General features: G+C 43.2%; 1 protein-coding gene across 2 annotated transcripts in view; it reads left to right on the plus strand.

The window, feature by feature from the left end:
- DENND4A (DENN domain containing 4A) overlaps nucleotides 1-17,645 on the plus strand; it is an 81,975-nt gene extending 64,330 nt beyond the window's left edge. Inside the window, exons 23-31 of one of the 2 annotated variants that reach the window (XM_070953790.1) lie at nucleotides 3,643-3,818; nucleotides 3,911-4,057; nucleotides 6,600-6,816; nucleotides 7,502-7,756; nucleotides 8,424-8,541; nucleotides 8,651-8,677; nucleotides 9,152-9,314; nucleotides 14,839-14,903; nucleotides 16,930-17,645. In XM_070953790.1, the coding sequence (XP_070809891.1) occupies nucleotides 3,643-3,818; nucleotides 3,911-4,057; nucleotides 6,600-6,816; nucleotides 7,502-7,756; nucleotides 8,424-8,541; nucleotides 8,651-8,677; nucleotides 9,152-9,314; nucleotides 14,839-14,903; nucleotides 16,930-17,066 (1,305 nt within the window). In that variant the 3' untranslated portion in view covers nucleotides 17,067-17,645. The remainder of the gene's footprint in view (nucleotides 1-3,642; nucleotides 3,819-3,910; nucleotides 4,058-6,599; nucleotides 6,817-7,501; nucleotides 7,757-8,423; nucleotides 8,542-8,650; nucleotides 8,678-9,151; nucleotides 9,315-14,838; nucleotides 14,904-16,929) is intronic. The other variant, XM_070953791.1, reaches the window with a different exon arrangement.
- The last annotated feature ends 3,769 nt before the right edge of the window (nucleotides 17,646-21,414 follow it).

Consider the following 21,414-nt stretch of genomic DNA (forward strand, 5'->3'; position numbering starts at 1 on the left):
GGCTATCCTTCATAATGGGCAATGAGGAAGCTGAGACAATGCAATGGCAAGACTTTAATTGGTACTGACATGGAGGCAGACTGTACTGGAATATGTATTATTTCTACCAATGAACTAACTGGAAATTAAGACGTTCAAATCCTACGAGGAAAATTATGGGGAATATCCTTTTTTTTTTCTTTTTTTTTTTTTAGCAAAATGTCAGAAAGCATTTACCTTGGTGTGTTGAATATCCTTCCTTTAGCAGCCCTAAAAGACATAAAAGGTATAAAAAGGCTCTGTGATGAGAGATTTTGCCCTGGGGAAGAGAGGATACTTAAAACCCTGCCTCCTCCTTTCCTTTCTGCTCCTTTTACGAGAATTTTCTCATTTCTTTGCTGTATCCGATCGTCTGCAAAATCGCCTAAACGCCCAGGTTAATTTTTAGGTTAGTCAGGTACGCAGACGAAGTTTCTAGAATTACGGGGCATATGAAAAATTTGCTGCCTGTTTATGAAGCAATTAAAGTTTTAAAAAAATGTGATTTGCTTGCTTGTTAAAGGTGCTGTGGTTAATTTGATTTGAATTTTATATTGCTCAGTTTATCTGCTGAGTATCTTGATCAGAACTTGAGTATTAATCAGTAACAATAATAAAAATGGCATTATTTACTCATTTCTAAGGGCAGGGAAGGATGTCCCTGGAAATACCTACTGAACATTTCACAAAAATTTTATATAAGCTATATGAAAAAGTCAGCAGTTAAAAAAAACATTTTTTAAAAAATAGACCAGGCAATTTAAGGTTGTGGGGTCCCTAAACTATTGGTATATACATAATAGGGATAATAGATCTGTTACTATCTGTGTACCTTGGATGAAACATCCTCCTGTTTTCCACTGGATCTGTTTGTTAAAACTGGACTTTTCCCCCCAGGCTAGCAAGTTGTAATTAACTTAATTCGTAGATTAGTCAGCTAAAGCTTTAATTAGTTTAACTGACACGGGGAGCAGTTTTTTAAAAAAACACCTTTTTTCCCCGAAGCCGTTTCAGTGCTGGTACTTGGGGTTATCTGTAACTATGCTGTTGAAAATGTTGTCCAGTTGTGTTAAAAAAAATAAGAGTCTCCACAACCTTCTGGCCAGCCGATCATCCTTCTCTTTTGTTCTTCCTGTTTTTTTTTCTTCTATTTCAATGTCATACCTGCACAGGAATCGGAAAATACTTCGTGCGGTAGCTTATCCCAAGTTATTTCTATTAATTATTTGGAGTTTATGCTCTTTGGTCCTTCCCTTAGAAGCCTCCTAAACCAGCAGTCGCCAACTGGTGGTCCGTGGACCACTGGGGGTCCGTGAGAAAATTTTGGTGGTCCGCAGAAAAATTATTTGCATTTTTTATATTGCACTAAATTAAGGGTCCTCAAACTACACCCCCTGGGTGGGATATATGCAATGAATGTTTGTGTTGCTGCAGAGAGTCTCCCCCTTTGGGGGTCTTTTTGTGTGGGGCAGAGGGGGGCAGAAATTCCGACTTGGGGTCTGCTTCAGCCTCCTGGTACGGGGCTTTGGGTGAAGGCTGGAGGGAAGTGTCTCTGGTGGCGAAGAGCCGGAGGACCTTGTTCCAGTGGGACTGCATCATGGCCTGGAACTGGCTGACCATCTCAGCTTGTTGAGCCTCCAGGTGCCGGTACCTGGCCTTGGACTCCTGCAGGTCTTCCCTCTGCTTGGAAAGCCAATGCTCCTAGTCCTCAGTGAGGTGCTTCTGTTGAGCCTCCTTCTCAGCCAGATCCAATTTGAACTGAATCAGCTGTTTTGCAGCTCTTTCTCGTGATGGCTGCTTAGCTCCAACAACTGCTTTCTGTTGGGGCCCTAAGGAGCCCGGGCGGGCAGGCGAGGAGGGTTGGGAGGGGAGGGGCAGGTAGAAGCCGGCAAGGCTCCCCTCGACGTGAGTGATGTTGAGTTGGCCATGCCCACCCAGTCACATGACCACCTAGCCATGCCCACCCAGCCAGTCATTAGGCAGATCATATTAGTGCTCCACGGGATTTAAAATTATGAATTTAGTGGTCCCTGAGGTCCGAAAGATTGGGGACCCCTGTCCTAAACCACTCCTGTTTGTGGGAAACAGTTTGAAGGACCAGAGGTTTTTGCCATACCCCATTAAAATTCTCCTCGTCAGGTGCAGTGACTGGCATCCCTCCACGGTCTTTGCCCTGTGCCCAGATCTGCAGTTCTGAGTTTATAGCGACTTCTTTTCTTTTAAGGAAAACCTTGCGAATAGAAAGTCATTCCCAAATGCTCCGTGAGGCTTGAACATATCCATCTGTTGTGGGGTAGAATGTGACATTAGAACAAGGCAAACCAAAAATAAAACAGAAAGCGGGGACAAGGAGAGCAGAGAGAGAGAGAGAGCAGAATTTCCTGCTTGAATAAGAGCATTTTGGTGGGGTCTGCCTGGAAGGAGATCCCATCAAGAGAAAACACTCTTCCACAAGGGAGCATGGGAAGAATGACCATTGGCCAGCCTTGCCAGGTAATCCAGGCGGGAAGCCACGCCCAGATGAACTAATTATCACATTACCTTAACAGAATCTTGCAAGTCTTAAAAGTATATTTCTACTCCCACGTTTACAGGCCAAGATATTAGGGAGGGTCTCTTCTAAGACTTTGCCACACCCACAATTTCCTTATGAAGACTAAGCTGCTTTTATCTGACTGCTGAGGTTCTTTCCTCTATTCTTCTTTCTTTTAAAGACCCCATAAAGCCTTGTGGGGTCGAGTCTGGGCAACTGAATGGAGCTGAGTGTTCACTGGCCGGATGCCTTTCCTGTCGCCAATGTGGAGCTTTGTTCAGCAGATATATTCTCATTGTGCCTAGAGAGAGAAATATCTGCCTCTACCTAGGATTGAACTCACAGCCTCCTGATTGTGAGGCGGGAACTCCACCTCTAGGCCACCGCACCACTCCAGGTTCTTCCCTCTATCTCCTAAAATTATTCCTATGTGCCATTACATCATCAGAACATACGATGACTGCTTCCTTTGTCTACAAGGCCAGAACATGGTGGGTGGGTGGGAGGGAGGGAGGGAGGGAGGGAAGGAAGGAAGGAAGGAAGGAAGAAAGAAAGGAAAGAAGGAAGGAAGGAAGGAAGGAAGGAAAGAAAGAAAGAAAGAAAGAAAGAAAGAAAGAAAGAAAGAAAGAAAGAAAGAAAGAAAGAAAGCAGGCAGGCAGCAATAGCACTTACTTATATACCACTTTACAGCCCTCTCTAAGTGGTTTACAGAGTCAGCCTCTTGCCCCTAACAATTTGGGTCCTCATTTTACCCATTTCAGAAGGATGGAAGGTTGAGTCAAGAAGGAAGGAAGGAAGGAAGGAAGGAAGGAAGGAAGGAAGGAAGGAAGGAAGGAAGGAAGGAAGGAAGGAAGGGTTTGCTGACCGCAATTGCAAACTCAACTTTTCTGCTCTGGAAATATGTATACATTTGTTTTTAAAAAATGGCATTAAAAATCCTCACTTTTGCAGGCAGGGCAGGAGGCTGGGAAAGTACAAAAGTATTGTACTCAAAGAGACATCCTTTTTTTCAGCATCTTGTTAGCCTCAGGATTGTATGCCAAACCAAAAACAAAATGGCCCCCGTGGCTTTAACTCCGTGCCTCCCTCAGGTCCTGATCTCAAGCTGCTCCCGATGTCGAACCTGCGACTGCTTGGTTCATGACGAAGAGATCATGGCAGGCTGGACGGCGGATGACTCCAACCTGAACACGACCTGCCCCTTCTGTGGAAATCTCTTCTTGCCTTTCTTGAATATTGAATTCCGAGATCTCCGGGGACCTGGAAGGTACTTGTTGACTGATCCTTTGGAAAGGGAATTTTTAACTGGCAACATTTTTCACACGCAAACAGTTTCATAATCATGTGAACTCTTTGTAGGTACTTCCTGAAGTCCAGTCCTTCTTCGGAAACTATCCAGCTTCCGTCCTCTTTGATGAACCAGGCCGACAAGACTTGCATTGCTGATCCCCTTTCAGGGTTTACTACAACTTTAATTCCAGCTCAAAATGACGTGGTTTCAGAAAGGTACATTTATTTCACAGTTTTTAAAACATTCATAACTACATTTATAACCTCCTTTTTGTTGTGACCCAGGCCCAAGTAGGTATTATCAGACGCAATCAGTTCTAAACAAACAGATTTTATTAGAACAGCTGAGAATTAAGTCATTCTCAGCATAGTCCAAACTAATTCAAAACAAATTCTTCATAACACAGTTTTTCGGCCTTATCACCAACCTTGGTCTACTTTGGCAACCTGCCAAAGTCTTTTCTTGGCAAAAGTTCAGAAGCAGGAGATGCCGACAAGAAATAAATGCAGCAAGACAAGAAACAAATCTATCACCATTGTTTTCCAACAAAGAGCCCAAGAGCCGTTGCTGGTCTTTTAAGCCTTATGGGAGGGGCCAATCCAGTGGTGGGTTCCTCCCGGTTCCGCCGAGCCGGTAGTGGTGAGGATATGATGTCACCGAACCGGTTCTGCCGCCCCCCATCCACCCCCCACGTTATTCTTACGTTTTATTTGGCCCCACCCCCATTCTATTGCTGCCTCCTGAATCCCATCTGATGGCTAGAGAGAAAAAAAACTGTTTAAACTCTTGCCGCGGGGCTTCAAAGGGCCGCCCTACAACTGATCAGTGTTAAAAGAAAACAAATGAGTAGACCAGTACCTGCAAAAATAAATGGGTAGATCAGTGCCTGCAAAAATAAATGAGTAGATCAGTGCCTGCAAAATAAATGGGTAGACCAGTGCCTGCAAAAATAAATGGGTAGACCGGTACAGCTCTGCAAGCAGTTAAAAGCCTGGTAGACCAGTACCTCTGCTAATCCTAAAGAATTGTCACCATCAAGCCATGCCCACAAAATAAGCCACGCCCACAGAACCGGTAGTAAAAAAATTTATAACCCACCCCGGGCCAATCATCTCTTGGCCTTACTCCCGAGTCGTCCTCTGCTTTAGCTGCTCTTGCCTTCTGGCAGCTCTTCTCATGCGTGCACTAGGAACAGGCTCCTCCTGTTCCTCTGCCTCTCTGCTGTCCACCTCTGGAGGCTCCAGAGTCCGCGCATCGCTCCCAGATGGCCCTGGCCCCATCTCTGCCTCTGATGCAGAGCCCTCGTCCGGGCCTTCCCCTGACTCCAGGACTGGCCCATGTTCTTCCTCAGCCTCATCGCTGTCCGACTCCGCTGCCAGGTCCGCAGACTACTGGCGGACCACAACACTTTTCCTCAAAATGAACTCCCCTCTAAACCTCAACACTCCAAACTTGGCGAGGTTAATTGGATGGAGAGAAGGGACTTGAAAAATTCATGGAAAAAGCCCTACCCCAAGTGCATCAGTTTGACCAAATTCACACAGTAGATAATTCACACAGTATATGAGACACAACTGAAATGGGATTGGTTTGCTTTGGGCATCGCAAGTCATGTGAACACAGCACGTTGGAGGGAAAAGGTTGGATTTTCATACAGATATGATTAAAACCACTGAAAAATCGGCAGGAGTAATTATTTTAATCATTGTAATTAATTACTGGCAGCAATGTATGTTGATAACTTGAGCCATCAAGTAATTTTTAGGACGTTTTCAAAAGAACGGGGAGAACTGATGAGGGGACTTGTGAGAAAAATACTGAGACTCTAGAAGGAATGCAGAGAAGAGCAACAAAGATGCTGGAGGCTAAAAAAAATACGATGAGCAGTTGAGAGAACTAGGTAGGTCTGGCCTACTGAAGAGAAGGATTAGGGCGATATGATAGCTGTCTTCCAATATTTGAGAGGCTGTCACAGAGAAGATGGCGTCAGCCTATTCTCCAAAGTTCCTGAGATCAGGACAAGAGATGATGGGTGGAAGCTTATCAAGGAGAGAAGCAACCTAGAACTAAGGATAAATTTCCTGACAGTGAGAACAGTTAATCAATGGAACCGCTTGCCTCCAGAAGTTGTGGGTGCTCCATCACTGGAGGTTTTCAAGAAGAGTTTGGACAGCCATTTGTCCAGAATGGCATAGAGTCTCCTGCTTGAGCAGGGAGTCGGACTAGAAGACCTTCAAGATTCCTTCCAGTTATGTTATCCTGTAAATGGCTTAGATACTAGAGGAAGACAGATTGTTTGTGTTCCAGCTTAGTTATCAGATTTTAGTATCTTTCCTCCTCCACGGAATCTCCTCAGCAGTATATGTGTTAGGGTTCTGATGGATGCCCTAATTAAATCATGGGCTTCGAGCCAAGCTTCAAAAGAAATCCAGTTATTTATTAGGAGCTTCATGTCTGCACGTTCCAAGTGAAGCCAACTTTGACCCCACGTAATTTACGGCCCAATTATAACCCTGTGTCCCCCCTCCCCCCAGGGTGCAATTTCCCGGGTTGTAGAGATCACTCCCCTCCGGCTGCTGTGGGTAACCTTGGGAGACAGCCTTGAGAGAGATATGCCTGGAATGTGCTTTTGTTTTTGGCTGCCATGCTGCTTTGTCAGTTTCCCATCCCCCTTGCCTATGGCAACACGAGAACAAGCCAGGGATACTTTGCGAGTTGACATTATGTTCTTCTCAGTCAATATGTAAACTCTTCCAGCAGCTGCAAGATGAAACATTTGGACACCTTCTGTGCCAAGAGCATCCAGATCCCTTCTCAGCGAAGGCATCCCTCAACCAAAGAGGAACCGCTTGGCCACCCCCTGTCAAGAAGTGTCAGCGCATACAGTTCTTTAGAGATAGATGAAGTGGGAGCCCATCCCCACAACCATTTGGTGCCCACAGGGAGCCTGCCTACAACTTTCCAGCAGAGAACGGTAAGGGTCCAAGTGTTATGTTCCTTCTTCACCTGGATTTTCAGAAGAAACATAGCCTGAATAAAGAGCCTTGGTGGTCAGAATGCAGGATTGCAGGTAAGTAATAACAAGTAAATAGCAATTACTTAGAGTTCAGGACGCGGTGGCTGAGTGGCTAAGACGCTAAGCTTGTTGATTGAATGGTTGGCAGTTCAGCGGTTCAGATCCCTAGTGCTGCGTAACAGGATGACCTCCCATGACTTATCCCAGCTTCTGCCAACCTAGCAGTTCAAAAGCACGTAAAAAATGCAAGTAGAAAAATAGGGACCACCTTTGGTGGGAAGGTAACAGTGTTCCGTGCGCCTTTGGCGTTGAGTCATGCCGGCCACATGACCACGGAGACGTCTTAGGACAGCGCTGGCTCTTCGGCTTTGAAACGGAGATGAGCACCGTCCCCTAGAGTCAGGAACGACTAGCACATATGTGCGAAGGGAACCTTTACCTTGTATGTTACAAGACAAAAAACTTATCCGTAGCTAAAAATAGTCAAAAGCAGAAATTTTAAAGCCCAGGAAAATCAGAAGGTACACTCATAACACCTGAAGATTCAAGAGGAGGGTCCCCCAACTAAGGACCCCTTTTTCATGGTCATTCAACACGGATTTCTCGCTCAGCTTTGTTCTTAATGCCCTCTCTGGCATCACAGGAGTCTGTGCAGCTGGAGTGGCATCTGCCTAGCCCGGAGCCCATCACCGTTCCTTATCTAAGTCCTCTCGTTGTCTGGAAAGAGCTTGAGAGCTTATTGGAAAATGAAGGAGATCATGTGATCACAGTGGCAGAGTTTGTGGATCATCATCCTATCGTCTTCTGGAACCTGGTCTGGTATTTCCGGCGGCTGGACTTACCCAGTAGCTTGCCTGGATTGATCCTGTCCTCTGAACACTGCAATAAAAATTCCAAGGTATGGAAAGCAAAACATTATGCTAATCGTAAGCATTGATTTTGTAGGGGGAATCTAACAGATACCGTATTTTTCGGAGTATAAGACGCACCTAGCTTTTTTGGTGAGGAAAAGAAGAAAAAGAAATCTCCCTCTGCCTCTGAGCAATTTTGCCTCGTTGCAGCAAACAGCCTGCTTTACTTTCATTTTTCGTTTTCAGCATAGCTTGATTAGCACAAGGGAAAAAAAATCTGCTCCAGCTATTCACCTCTTTGCACCAAGCAGCAGAGCCCTGCGCAAAACAGCTGAGAGCAAATCAGCTGAAAGTCGGAAGGCCGATCAACTTGTGCTAATTAGCCTGTGCTGAAGCTGAAAGGAGCTGTTTTTTCTTGCTGTTTGCTTGCAAGGAGGTAACTGCTGTGAGGCAGAGGCCAAAGGGCGGGGCTACATTATGGTATATACATATTACACACTACACTGGCACCAGTGAAATTTGTGATGCTATAGTATATTGTGTTTAGGAGTCTGACGGCCCATGGGTAAAAGCTGTTTTTAAACCTGTTTGTCCTGCTGGCTATACTTCTATACTTCTATATTTCTTGTTTCTTATGACTTTGCTTCTGGGTGACGCTGCCTTATTCCCTTTTATAATTGTCCTCAAACTATTTTGTGTTCTCCCTCTTAACAGATACCCAGAAACTGTATCTTGGAGAACAGCAAGCACGTTCTGATTCAGATGTTGTGGGACAATATGAAACTGCACAAAGATCCAGGACAGCCTCTTTATATTCTGTGGAACGCCCAGAGTAAGTTACCGGTATTCTTAACCATTTTATGGAAAAAGATTTCCCACCACGTCAGAAGCCGAAACAGATAAGCATTAGGAGTTTGATCACGCCAATTCTTGTCTTACAGGTCAAAACCGTACCCTTGTGATTGAGAGTGAGTGTTGTGTTACGTCTTGCTGTGGCTGAGAAATTATTTTTTCCTTGGCTTACTTTGAACCATAACACCCCTCTCCTTTCCTAGTTTGTGTATGTGTATATTTTTTGTGGTTGCTTTTTGGCTTACAGCAAAGCATCCTGCCTAGGCATACACGTTTCCCCTCCAGCTATTTTGTGCCCTAGTTTCATTTTCTTTGAGATAAGCCCTAGGAATTCTTGCAATAATTTGGAGATGACTTCCTGGCGCTTCCTACTTGTTTTAACCTGGCCTTTATATTCCTTTGCTTACAGCTCCTATATGCCGTTGATCAGACTGTTCCCTGTCACACTTCATTTGTGGACCCCGCCTTCACAAAATTGCCTTTATGCAATATTCTTTTATTTTTAAAACCAGCTGGCAGTCTTGGAGTTGTTGTTGTTTTGTTGTTGTTGTTATTGTTGTTCACTGTACTTTCTAAACATCTTTCTTCAGCCCAGAAATACCCAGTGGTTCGTTTACTGCAAAAGGACGACAGTTTCTTTAACCAGGAGCTCCTAAGAAGCATGGTCAAGAGTATTAAAATGAATGATGTCTACGGACCAATGAGCCAGATCCTAGAGAGGCTGAACAAAGGACCGCAGATCAAAAGGCACAGGTAAGACCAAAGTCTTTTTTTTTTTCTTGGAAGAAAAAACTTAGACAATTCAGTCAATCACTTGTTGAGAAGGTAAACAGAGAACCAAATATTCAGAATAACAGAGTTGGAAGGGACCTTAGAGGTCTTCTAGTCCAACCCCCTACTTGTTCTGCCCCAGCTATGGACCCCAAAGAACGCAGCACACACAAAGTCCGTACAAACCTTAGTTTACTAAATTAAATCAGTTTTTTTTTTCAAACAAAGGCTGTTAATTAACTTTCTTAACAGCCTACAAGAATCCAAAGAATAAATAATCATAATCTTACTATGGTTGGCAGAAAGCCCAGAAGCAATTTGCAGAGAACTAAGATCAAGGCACGAAGGAGAGTGAACAAAGTTGTTCCCTGTAAATTGCTTCAGTCGGCGTTCCTCCTTAAATAGGCTAAGGGAGTGGCCAATTAGCCCCAAGCCTTACTCTTTTTTTTTTTATTGAAAAAGTTTTCAAAAACTTTTGCCTTACTCTTGAGGAGACCTCCTCCTGAGGAGCCACTCCTGCCTTTTGGCAGCTCTGCACGCCCGTGCATCGAGAAGAGGTTCCTCCTCTTCGTCCTCTTCACTTATGGGAGCTTCTGGAGGTTCTGAAGGCCCTGGCTGAATCCCCGCCTCTGGCACCATATCTTCTTCAGCCTCCTCAGTGTCTTATTCGAGCGCCAGCTGCACAGGCTGCTGGCGCAGCACCACACCAGCCTCCTCGCTGTCAGAATCAGCCACCAGCCGCACAGGCCGCGTATGGGCCACAACATTACTCAAGCAAGAAACTTATTCCATTTCAGGCAAATGGTTGTGCAATCTTTTCTTTAAAACTTCCAGTGATGGAGCATCCACAACAGGCAAGTTGTTCCACTGATTAATTGTCCCCACTGTCAGGAAATTTCTCCTTAGTTCTAGGTTCTAGTTCCAGGTTGCTTCTCTCCTTGATTAGATTCCACCCATTGCTTCTTCTCCTGCCTTCAGCTGCTTTGGAGAAGAGGTTGACCCCCCTCTTCTTTGTGTCAGCCCCTTAGATATTGAAAGGCTGCTATTGTATCATCCCTAGTCCTTCTTTTCATTCCTTCCATGTTCCTTCTCTTCCAAAAGAATTGGGGCGTCTGGATTTTGAGATACTGTGGTATTTTTGTCCCACTGGTTTCCATAGTTTAGGTCCACACATTGCATTGAGATGGGTTCCCTTGGGCTGAGCATTTGGCAGGACTGCAGCCATTCAGTAACGCAGGCCTGGCTCAGCTGTAGGTTTAGTAGTTAAAAAGCCCTAATTGTTTGGTTTTTTTTTTCATTTAAAAAAATGTACAGTTTCCCATCTTGAACAAGGATTAGGGCAGGGGTGAAATCCAGCAGGTTCTGACAGGTTCTGGAGAACTGGTAGCGGAAATTTTGAGCAGTTCGGAGATCCAGCAAATACCACCTCTGGTTGGCCCCAGAGTGGGATGGGAATAGGGATTTTGCAATATCCTTCCCCTGGAGTGGGGTGGGAATGGAGATTTTGCAGTATCCTTCCCCCAGGAGTGGGGTAGGAATGGGGATTTTGCAGTATCCTTCCCCTGCCCCACCCCAAGCCACAGCCCCCAAGCCACACACCACCCCCAAGCCACGCCATAGAACCGGTTTTAAAAAAATTGGATTTCACCACTGGATTAGGGTGACATGATAACTGTCTTCCAGTACTTGAGGGGCTATCACAGAGAGGAAGGGGTCAGCCTGTTCTCCAAAGCATCTGAGGGTCGGATGAGAAGCAATGAATGGAAACTAATCAAAGAGAGAAGCAACTTAGAACTAAGGAGAAATTTCCTGACAGTGAGAACAAGAGTCTTGGTGGCGCAGCAGACTAAAGTGCTGTTAAGTAGCACCAGCTGCCTGCAATTACTGCAAGTTTGAATCTCACCAGGCTCAAGGTTGACTCGGCCTTCCATCCTTCCGAGGTAGGTAAAATGAGGACCTGGATTGTGGGGGCAATAAGCTGACTTTGTATAAAATATACAAAAGTATGAAGGCTATTGCTTAACGCATTGTAAGCCGCCCTGAGTCTCTGGAGAAGGGCGGCACATAAATCGAACCAATAAATAAATAATAAATAATCAGTGGAATGCGTTGTCCCCAGACGTTGTAGGTGCTCCATCTCTATAAAGATTTTTTAAGAAGAGATTAGACAGCCATTTGTCTGGAACGGCATAAAGTCTCCTGCTCAAGCAGGGGTTAAACTAGATGACCTCCAAGGTCCCTTCCAACCTTATTTATTCTAATAGAAGCTCACAGCAGCACTAAAACCAAGTTACTGTAAGATATAACCATAAAACAATCACATAACCCTCACCTCCCACCCCACCCCCGCACCCCGACCAGATGCTCCCAGCAAACTCCATATACCCTCATTCTGTTCTATCCTATCTTTAGTGCCTGGGTAAAACAAACCAGTTCTTGACGGCCTCCCGAAAAGCCGGGGGTGGGGGCTGCCAAATCAGCAGGGTGAGACTGTTCTGAATTGTTGACCTTTTCCTTGAGATGATGCTTCCAGATGGCATTTTATCGCGGAAGAATAGAATGTACTTTTGAAATCGTCGTAAAATGCAAGCTATTTTTACACCAGCACTTCCCTGTAAAAATAGCCTGCTTTTTTTAAAAAAACATTTCCAAATAAATTCTGTGCTTACGGGATTCGTCATGTCACAAAAGACTTTGCAGCAACGCCATCTCTTCCTTTTGTCCCTGCTTCCTTTTTGTGGCCTGTTGCAGGGCGGTCCCTTGATTTTGAGCAACGTTACCATTTGCCGGGGTTTGGTCCTCCTTATTTCAATGAAGAATGAACTTAAGAAACAGTCGCTTGCCATTTTCACTGCCACTTTACCAAGGGATCCCTTGGTAAAATGGCAAGCGATTGTTTCTTAAGTTCATTCTTCATTGAAATCATAGAAAATACTTGTAGCTCAGGTTTTAGGTTTCGGCAGCGGTTTGCTCTCCAAGCTTGTTTCTTCGTTGTTAATTATTTAATTAATTATTTAATGTGGCGCAGTGGTTAGAGTGCAGTACTGCAGGCTCCTTCTGCTGCCTGCCGGCTGCCTGCAATTTGGCAGTTTCAATCTCACCAGGCTCAAGGTTGACTCAGCCTTCCATCCTTCAGAGGTCGGTAAAATGAGGACCCAGATTGTTGGGGGCAAGAGGCTGATTCTGTAAAGCATTTAGAGAGGACTGTAAAGCACTGTAAAGCAGTATATAAGTCTAAATACTAAGTGTTATTTAATTATTAAATAATCTACAATTAATTACTAAGTTGATGATCTATTCAGTGTCCTTAATCAATGCAGGACAGCATATAAAAAATCCCAGTAAATTCTCTACGGGTGACCACTTTCTGCTCCAACCCTGCTTGCTTCAAAGAAGTGGGAGATTTCCAGAGCAGCTGCTTCATTTCCTTCCATTTAGGACAGGGGACTGCAACCTTAAGCACTCAAAGAGCCATTTGGACTCCTTTCCCACAGAAAAGCAAACACCGGGAGCCACAAAACCCTTCCCGTGCCTGACTATTTCTTGAGCAATCACAAAACTGGCATATGTAGTTGAATTAAACGTTCTGTTTTCTTCTGAAACTTTTCTTTTCTTGGATTTCTCCATGGTTGGACTACCGGGGGTTAAAAAGCTCAATAAATCCTGTGCTGGAGGGTGTCGCACTTTGGCAGTTGTGATGCATATTTTGAGTGACCGGGAGCCGCAGCAGAGGGGTGAGAGAGACACATGCGGCTCCAGAGCCACAGGTTGCTGACTCCTGGTTTAGGGGCTGGTGTACAAAGGGATCCATTTTGCCTGTAGGTTACAGGCAGTCCTCAACTTACAACCATAATTGGACCTGTAATTTTGGTTGTTAAGTCACTCCGGTCGTAGGTTAAGACACCCACATGATAGGACTTTGGATTTAACTGCAATTGCTATGGTCTTTGTTAAGTGAATCATGTGGTCCTTAAGCAAAACTATTCTCCTGCATGTGTTTTTACTGGAAACTGGCAAAAAAAAAATACAATACAATATAATATAATACAATACAATACAATACAATTCTTTATTGGCCAAGTGTGATTGGAGACACAAGGAATTTGTCTTGGTGCATAGGCTCTCAGTGTACATAAAAGAAAAGATACATTTGTCAAGAATCATAAGGTAATCACTTAATGATAGTCATAGGGAACAAATAAGCAATCAAATCATTTATTATTGATTCGATTTATTTATTTGTTCGATTTATATATGCCACCCTTCTCCGGAGACTCAGGGGGGCTTACAATGCGTTAAGAAATAGCCTTCATACTTTTGTATATACCTACTTAGTAGGGCTTTTGGCCCCCCCATGCGGTGTTCTTTTTTATGCAAAGTCAGCTTATTGCCCCCACAATCCGGGTCCTCATTTTACCTACCTCGGAAGGATGGAAGGCTGAGTCAACCTTGAGCCTGGTGAGATTTGAACTCGCAGTAATTGCAGGCAGCTGGCAGCTAAGTGCTACTTAACAGCACTTTAGTCCACTGCACCACCAAGGCTCTTGGAAACAATCATACTAGGAAACAATCAATAAAAATGCCTCAAAACACAATCACATGACCCTGGGACGTTGCAGCCAGTCATAAATGCGAGTTAGGGTCCAAGTGCCCAAAATGGGGTCACGTGACCACAGTGTGGAGGGGGAGGAGAAGCAACATTTTGCAATGGCTAAGCTCCCTTTCCAAGCAGTTGTATCTTCAAACAGTTGCTAAATGGCCAGTCCTACCTTGAGAACTGCCTGTATTCCCATATCGAGCAATGCTTCGAAGCGACGGGACGACTTATTCTGCTTTTCCTCCTAGAGGGCAATTCTAGAGAGCCCAGTAACCTTACCCAGGCAGTCCTCGACTTACGACCACAATAGAGCCCCAAATTTTTGTTGCTAAATGCAAAATTTGTTTAAGCAAGCTGTGCCCCATTTTATGACCTTTCTTGCCACCGTTGTTAAGTGAACCCATGCGGTGGGTTCATTGTTAAGTTAGTAATACGGTTGCTAAGTGAATTTGGCTTCCCCATTGGCTGCGCTCATCAGAAGGTCGCAAAAGATGCATCACATGACTCCGGGACACTGCAACCGTCATAAATATGAACCAGTTGCCAAGCTTGTCTGAATTTTGATCATGTGACCATGGGGGTCGTATGTGTGAAAAATGGTCATAAGTCACTTTTTTCAGTGCCCTTGTAGTTTCGAAAGGGTCACTAAATGAACTGTTCTAAGTTGAGGACTACCTGTACTTTGTGTTCTGTGCCTAACAGGTCAGACATCTTGGATAAGAAAAATATAATGAAAATGAAGTGATTTTGTTAAAAATCAACAGTCTTTTCCTGGGGTTGGAAAAAAACCCATCCTCAAATTATCTGCAGCACAGTATCTTAACGCTAATACACAGTCTGGTATAGCGGATTTGAAATCAGTGGCTGAAAAATAAAGCTTTCCCATTTTATTTTTGTCTCTTGTTTCAGGAGTCTTTATAGAGAGATACTATTTCTCTCTCTCGTTGCTCTTGGAAGAGATAATATCGATATAGGTAAGCTGCCAATGATGTTCTCCTAAGTATGTGTTAAATGTTTACTGCAAACCATCGCTTCTGAGCTTAGAAAACATTTGTATTTGAAAAGTATAAGGTAAAGGTAAAGGTTCCCCTTGCACATCTGTGCTGGTCGTTCTGGACTCTATGGGGCAGTGCTCATCTCCATTTCAAAGCTGAAGAGCCAGCGCTGTCTGAAGACGTCTCTGTGGTCAGGTGGCCGGCATGACTCAATGCCAAAGGCGCACGGAACGCTGTTACCTTCCCACCAAAGGTGGTCCCTATTTTCCTACTTGCATTTTTTACATGCTTTCGGACTGCTAGGTTGGCAGAAGGTTGAAAAGTATAGAGTCCTCTTAATATAACATACAGCTATTTAACCCCTTTCTGTTCTCCAAAATAAGGAATAAATTCGAGTCAATGACGGGGGAAGGTGAAAGTCCAGTAGAGAAGCTTGTATAAAATAGAATAATTGAATTTGCTTCTTTGCACAAAAACCAACTTTCCCCAGAAAATGATCCCTAATTGCAAACTCTGGCTTCTTTTGATTTTTTGATGGAGGGAGAAAATTTTCCCAACCTTGACAGTGTTTCCAGGCTGAATTAGCATCTCTTCCCAACAATGGTCATGAACTCAAATATGCCATCCCACTTCCAGCCTGAAAGGTAGCCATGGTAGTTGCTAGGGACAAAAGCTTCCAGCATCGTTTAAAAATATGCTAGTTTTCAAATCCATCGATCACCAGTCGCAAGCCACTTCTTTTCAGCACTGTCATAACGTTGAACAGTTGTTAAATGAATGGTCATAAGTCAGGGACTTCCTGTACTGCCTGCATATAAGTCTCACAAAAAGAAGAGGACTTTGATATATGTATCAAAGTCGTGTGTGTGTGTGTGTGTGTGTGTGTGTGTGTGTGTTTGTGCCTTTGTGTGTGTATACATTTATATATCTCACACATATCTATCTCACATATATCTATCATCTATTTGTCATCTATATCTCTATTTATCTCGATAGATAGATAGATAGATAGATAGATAGATAGATAGATAGATAGATAGATAGAGCTATATATCTTTATCATCTATCTATGTCTCTATGTATTTCTAATCTATTTATCAGCTATCTGTCATCATTTATTATCTGTCTACCTGTTCTATCTCTCTGTCTATCCTGTCCTGTCCTGTCCTGTCTACCTATTTACCTACAATAGTGGCCAAAATTGTGGAAACCTTTTGGGAAAAGTATATTTTTGAGGTTTGATGGCTAATAACACCACTTTCTTTTGGAGTTTCAAGATAATCCTATTCCACTGCTGGAATGGCCTGGGACTAGCCCAGACCTTAACTCAATTGAAAATCTATGGAGCCGACTAAAGAAACTTATTAGTCAAACGCGACCAGCAATAAAACCCAGTTAAGAGAAGCAATCCTTCAATCTTGGTTTCACATTAGAACAGCTGCAGAACTAAAAGACTTGGTTTACTCCATGGGAAGATGTTGTAAGGCTGTCATTCATGCTAAAGGTTACCTAACTAAGTTAACTGACATGGTGGTAATTTTTCTGGATCTCATTTTTTCTATGGTGATAATTTTTGTATATGTCATTTTTTCCTATGTATTTCACTTTTCTTCCTTATACTGTACTGCTATTCTAATAGCAAATCCTTCATAAAAATTATTGCGTTACATCCTTGATTAAATTATTTTTCCATTAGTATATAATTTTATGGTACTCCTACAAAAAATAATGGTGTTATTAGCTAGTTTTAGAAAATACACTTTTCCCAAAAGGTTTCCACAATTTTGGCTACTACTGTATCTATCTATCTATCTATCTATCTATCTATCTATCTATCTATCTATCTATCTATCATCTATCAAATATCTATCTATCTATTATCTATCTATCATGTGTCTCTCAACTATCTCTCATCTATCTATCTATCTTATCTACCTACCTACCTAGTTTGCCTGCCTGCCTGCATAAGCCCCGTGCTATAGATATTTTCTTCCTCTCCCTCCAGATGCTTTCGACAGAGAATACAAGATGGCTTATGATCGTCTCACCGCCAATCAGGTCAAGAACACCCACAACTGTGATCGGCCGCCTAGTACTGGCGTGATGGAGTGTCGAAAGACATTTGGGGAGCCGTACCTTTAGACGGAACCAGGGCGTGTCACGAGGTGCTTCGTGGGTGAACAACAGCAGCCGCTGCAGACTCTCCTCCTCCTCCACTGAGAAAAAGCACCTGGGCCTTTGTCTAGAGGAGAATTTCTGCAGGGAACACAATCCCGGGATTACGAAAGACTCCCGGGACTCCAGCAGGGGGGTCTCTCTCTCTTCATCTTGACGCAGAGATGAGCCACGTGGCGCAAAATCTGGAGCGTTTTGCGGCAGAAAAGGGCAAATCAGGGTGGACCAGAAGCATGCATCAAAATAAGCTTTTGAAATAAACTGTTTGCAGAGAAGGTGCGAAAAGTGACAGAAAGCAGGCCAGAGTTATATTATAACAGAATTTTAAATTATTTATAGCAAGTTCATATTTTTTTAACTTTTTAAATTCCAAGAGTGAACTGAGGGACTTTGTTGCTTAAGGGATACTTTTCAGAATATTGCTGTGTATAGCAACAAGTCTGGGTTTTTGTTTTTTTTGCTTTTTCCTTCCCTTTTTTCTAAAGAAGCACTTCTTTCATTTTTGCTTTTTTTTTTTTAATGTAATACAGAACTTTCAGTACTCTATTTCCTATTCCGTAAAATCTATATTTACCTAGATCGTTTTAGCTGACAGGTATTGCTGACCGAGTAATAGGAAGCTTTGGTAAGATTGGTCACTGTTTGAACATTGAAGCTGACGTCGCTTTCCTTGGGTCCCACAGAGCTGAGTTTCTCCAATATTTTTCTGTAAAAGATCTGGTTGAATATTAGAAGCTACCGCAGATCATTGCAAAGAACAGTCTAAAGAGACGGTCTGTGGAGCAGAGTTGCACGCTTCTCTGTAAAGGTTGTCCTTGACTTATGACCACAATTGGGACCAGAATTTCTATCGCTCAGCGAAGCAATTGTTAAGCAGGTCACACCTGATGTTACAACCTTTTTGCCATGGTTGTTAAGCAAATCACTGCCATTGTTAAGTCAGTTGCTAAATTAATCCAGCTTTCCCCACTGACTTTGCATGTCATAAGCTCGCTGGGAAGGTCACAAGTAGCGATCGTATGATTCCAGGACATTTGCAACCATCCTAAATACATGCCAAACATCCAAATTTTAACCACATACCGTACTTTTCGGAGTATAAGACGCACCTTTTCCCCCCAAAACTCAGGGTGAAAATCTGGGTGCGTCTTATACTCGGAATGTAGCCCCGCCCAGCCTTGCAAACAGAGAGTTCAGAGGCTGAAAGAAGCTTCAGAAAGAAAGCCTCTGAAAGGCTTTTATCTAAAATAATATGGCAAGCAACAAAAGAAGAATCAGTAAAGATTCTAACCAAACTATGCTAATAAATCTGGAGAATGACACAATAACCAACAGATCGGAAGAGGTTAATCTACATACCAATACCAAAGAAAGGAGATTGAACAGTACAGATAGTCCTTCAGAAAAAAAGCCTCTAAAAGAAGTTTCAGAAAAAAAGTCTTTTTTTTCTGAAGCTCTGTTTTGGAGGCTTTCAGAGGCAGAAAAAAATGTTTTTTCTGAAATGGAGTTTCAGAAGTTTCAGAGGCAGAAAAAAAAGCAAAAAAGAAGCAAGGCACAGAGCTCACAACCAACGAATCTGTTGCTAAAATTCACCTCTGGAAACAGCTGATTGGGGGTATTCCGGGAGGTCAATCCACCCGCCAATCAGCTTTTTTCTTACTTTCCTCCCCAAAAACTAAGGTGCGTCTTATACTCCGAAAAATACGGTAATTGGTGCCGTGATGGTTGTAAGTGCAGGGATCGGTTGCAAGTCACGTTTTTTTTAAGCGCTGTTGTAACTTTGAATCATCGCTTGAAGGAATGGTTGTAAGTCGAGGACTATCTGTATATTCAAGTGAGGAGCTGAGCATTTGGAAGGCTGCAAATATTCAGGCAGAATTGCGTCGTTTCACTTTCTGTTGTTTATGTCCGTGCTTCTTGGTTTCCTAAGAACCGGAGGATTCGGTTTCCCATATCTCAAACTGGCATATTGATGGAGAATTAGGTGTCTGTAAAAGGAACTCCCTGCCAGAGGTTCAGGGTGCTTCAAATTCAGATCCTGCGCACTGCCAAAGATGCTTTGGAGGGTTTAGGAACATGGGAATAGCATCTGGAAGCAGTTGTGTCTTCCCTGTGTTGGGCATGAGTGATCCTTGAAAAAGACACGGTTGATTTCCAAAATATTATTCTTATGGTTTCATCTTTCTTATTATCCAACTCAGGAGTCTCCAAACTTGGCAACTTTAAGATTTGTGGAGTTCAAATCCCAGAATTCCCCAGCCAGCATAAGCATAAACTGGGGAATTCTGGGAGTTAAAGTCCACAAGTCTTAAAGTTGCCAAGTTTGGAGACCCCAGATCTAATATAAAGGCAGATTTTATCAGATTCAAGCCTGTGCTAATAACGGTGGGATGAAGGTGTATGCTTAATCCAGGAAAAAATACTTTTATAAAAATCTGGAGTCAAAGTGTGACTTGGTGGACACGCCCACTTGTTTTCTTTTCAACAAGATGAAAATGGTTTGTCCTTCTTCACTTTTTCCAGGGTGATTTTTTGATTTTGCATACTTACCAAGAGGCCTGGGATTTCTTACTGGTCCCCTATATACAGTACAATAAATGCTAATTTAGCTTTTTTCCCCTAGATCATGTTAAACTAGCTGCACCACTGCATCGTAATAATCGCATGATTGAGATTTTGATTCCATCAGTTCCCCTTGCTTTTGAAGGTTTTAAACCATTTAAAGACACTGAAATCTGAAACCATTATATATTTTGGAAAGCTATAAGAATCTAAGGGACAATACAGCAAGATATTTCTTCCGGCAATTCTCCTTCCAATTTCCCCGGTGAACCATACCTTTCTACAGTTCTGCATCCAGCTTTTATTTATCGTTGAATTTTTAGACTATCCTCTCTAGGAATTGTATGTTAAAGCTTGGATATTCTAAATTTCCAAAGTCACTTAACTGCCAATGATTTAGCAATGTTTGGGATATGTGTCTGTTAATTTCCCTGTACAGTTCCTAAATTATTGTATCTCCAGGGGAAACCAATGTAAGCGCCTACAGTACTACATTTGTGCACTACAGGTCATCCTCGTTTAGTGACCACAGTTGGGACTGCCCATTCGGTCGTTGAGTGAAGCAGAAAAAGAAAAACCACAATGTGGCTTATGATCTGACTTGAGCCTGCCTTTGCTTTACCAATTTGCGAAGGTCATAAATGGGAGAATTGCTCATATCGCCGATGTTGTAACTGAACAGCCGCTAAATAAGGCAGTCGCTAAAGGAGGACTCCCTTAAAAGGTGCCAGCTTCCAAACTCTATGAATGCCACTATTTTATAGTATTTTATAGCCATGACGGAGGGAAGGTTCGGCTCCTTCCTGAGCTGTACCTGAGAAATAAAGCCAAACTCAATGCAGATGTGCTTCCTGACCAGGAATATTTGCTTGGAGTTTTGCTTCAGCCAAGAGAACTGTATAATGATGGGAAAAAAATATATACAGGTAGTCCTTGACTTACGACCACAATTGAGCCCAGAATCTCTGTTGCTAAGTGAGAAATGTTTTAAGTGAGCATTGTCCCATTTTGCGACATTTCTTGCCACATTTATTACATGAATCACTGCCGTTGTTAAATTAGCAACACGGTTGTTAAGTGAATCCAGCTTCCCCATTGACTTCGCTTGTCAGAAGGCCGCAAATGACACCCGGGACATTGCGACCGTCATAAATATGAACCAAGTTGTCAAGCAATCCAAACGTAAATCACATGCCCATGGGGGATGCTGCAAGGGTCATAAGTGTGAAAAATGATCCTAAGCAGGGATGCTATTCAGCAGGTTCTGACAGGTTCTGGAGAATCGGTAGCGGAAATTTTGAGTAGTTCGGAGAACCGGCAAATACCACCTCCGGCTGGCCCCAGAGTGGGATGGGAATGGAGATTTTGCAATATCCTTCCTCTGGAGTAGGGTGGGAATGGGGATTTTGCAGTAGCCTTACCCTGCCACGCCCACCAAGCCACGCCCACAGAACTGGTAGTAAAAAAATTTGAATTCCACTACTGGTCCTAAGTCACTTTTTTCAGTGCCGTTGTAACTTCAAATGATCACCAAATGGAACTGCTGTAAGTCAGGGACTACCCTGTAGTCTCATTCTAATGAAAGCACTTCCTGTCGGCTCCTCTTTAGGGGTTGACTCAAAGATCGTAAGAAAAGTACCAGGCTGCTACTTAAAAAGAGAGGACATCGTTCAGTTTAAGTAGGAGTTACAGAGTCTTCCACAGCCAGCCAGCATGGAAGAGTCTTCCTGGACAGCCAGAGTAACTAACAGAG

Source organism: Pituophis catenifer, unplaced genomic scaffold (genome assembly GCF_029215685.1).
Source record: "Pituophis catenifer annectens isolate HBS135680 unplaced genomic scaffold, rPitCat1.0.hap2 SCAF_14, whole genome shotgun sequence".
Lineage (NCBI taxonomy): Eukaryota > Metazoa > Chordata > Lepidosauria > Squamata > Colubridae > Pituophis > Pituophis catenifer.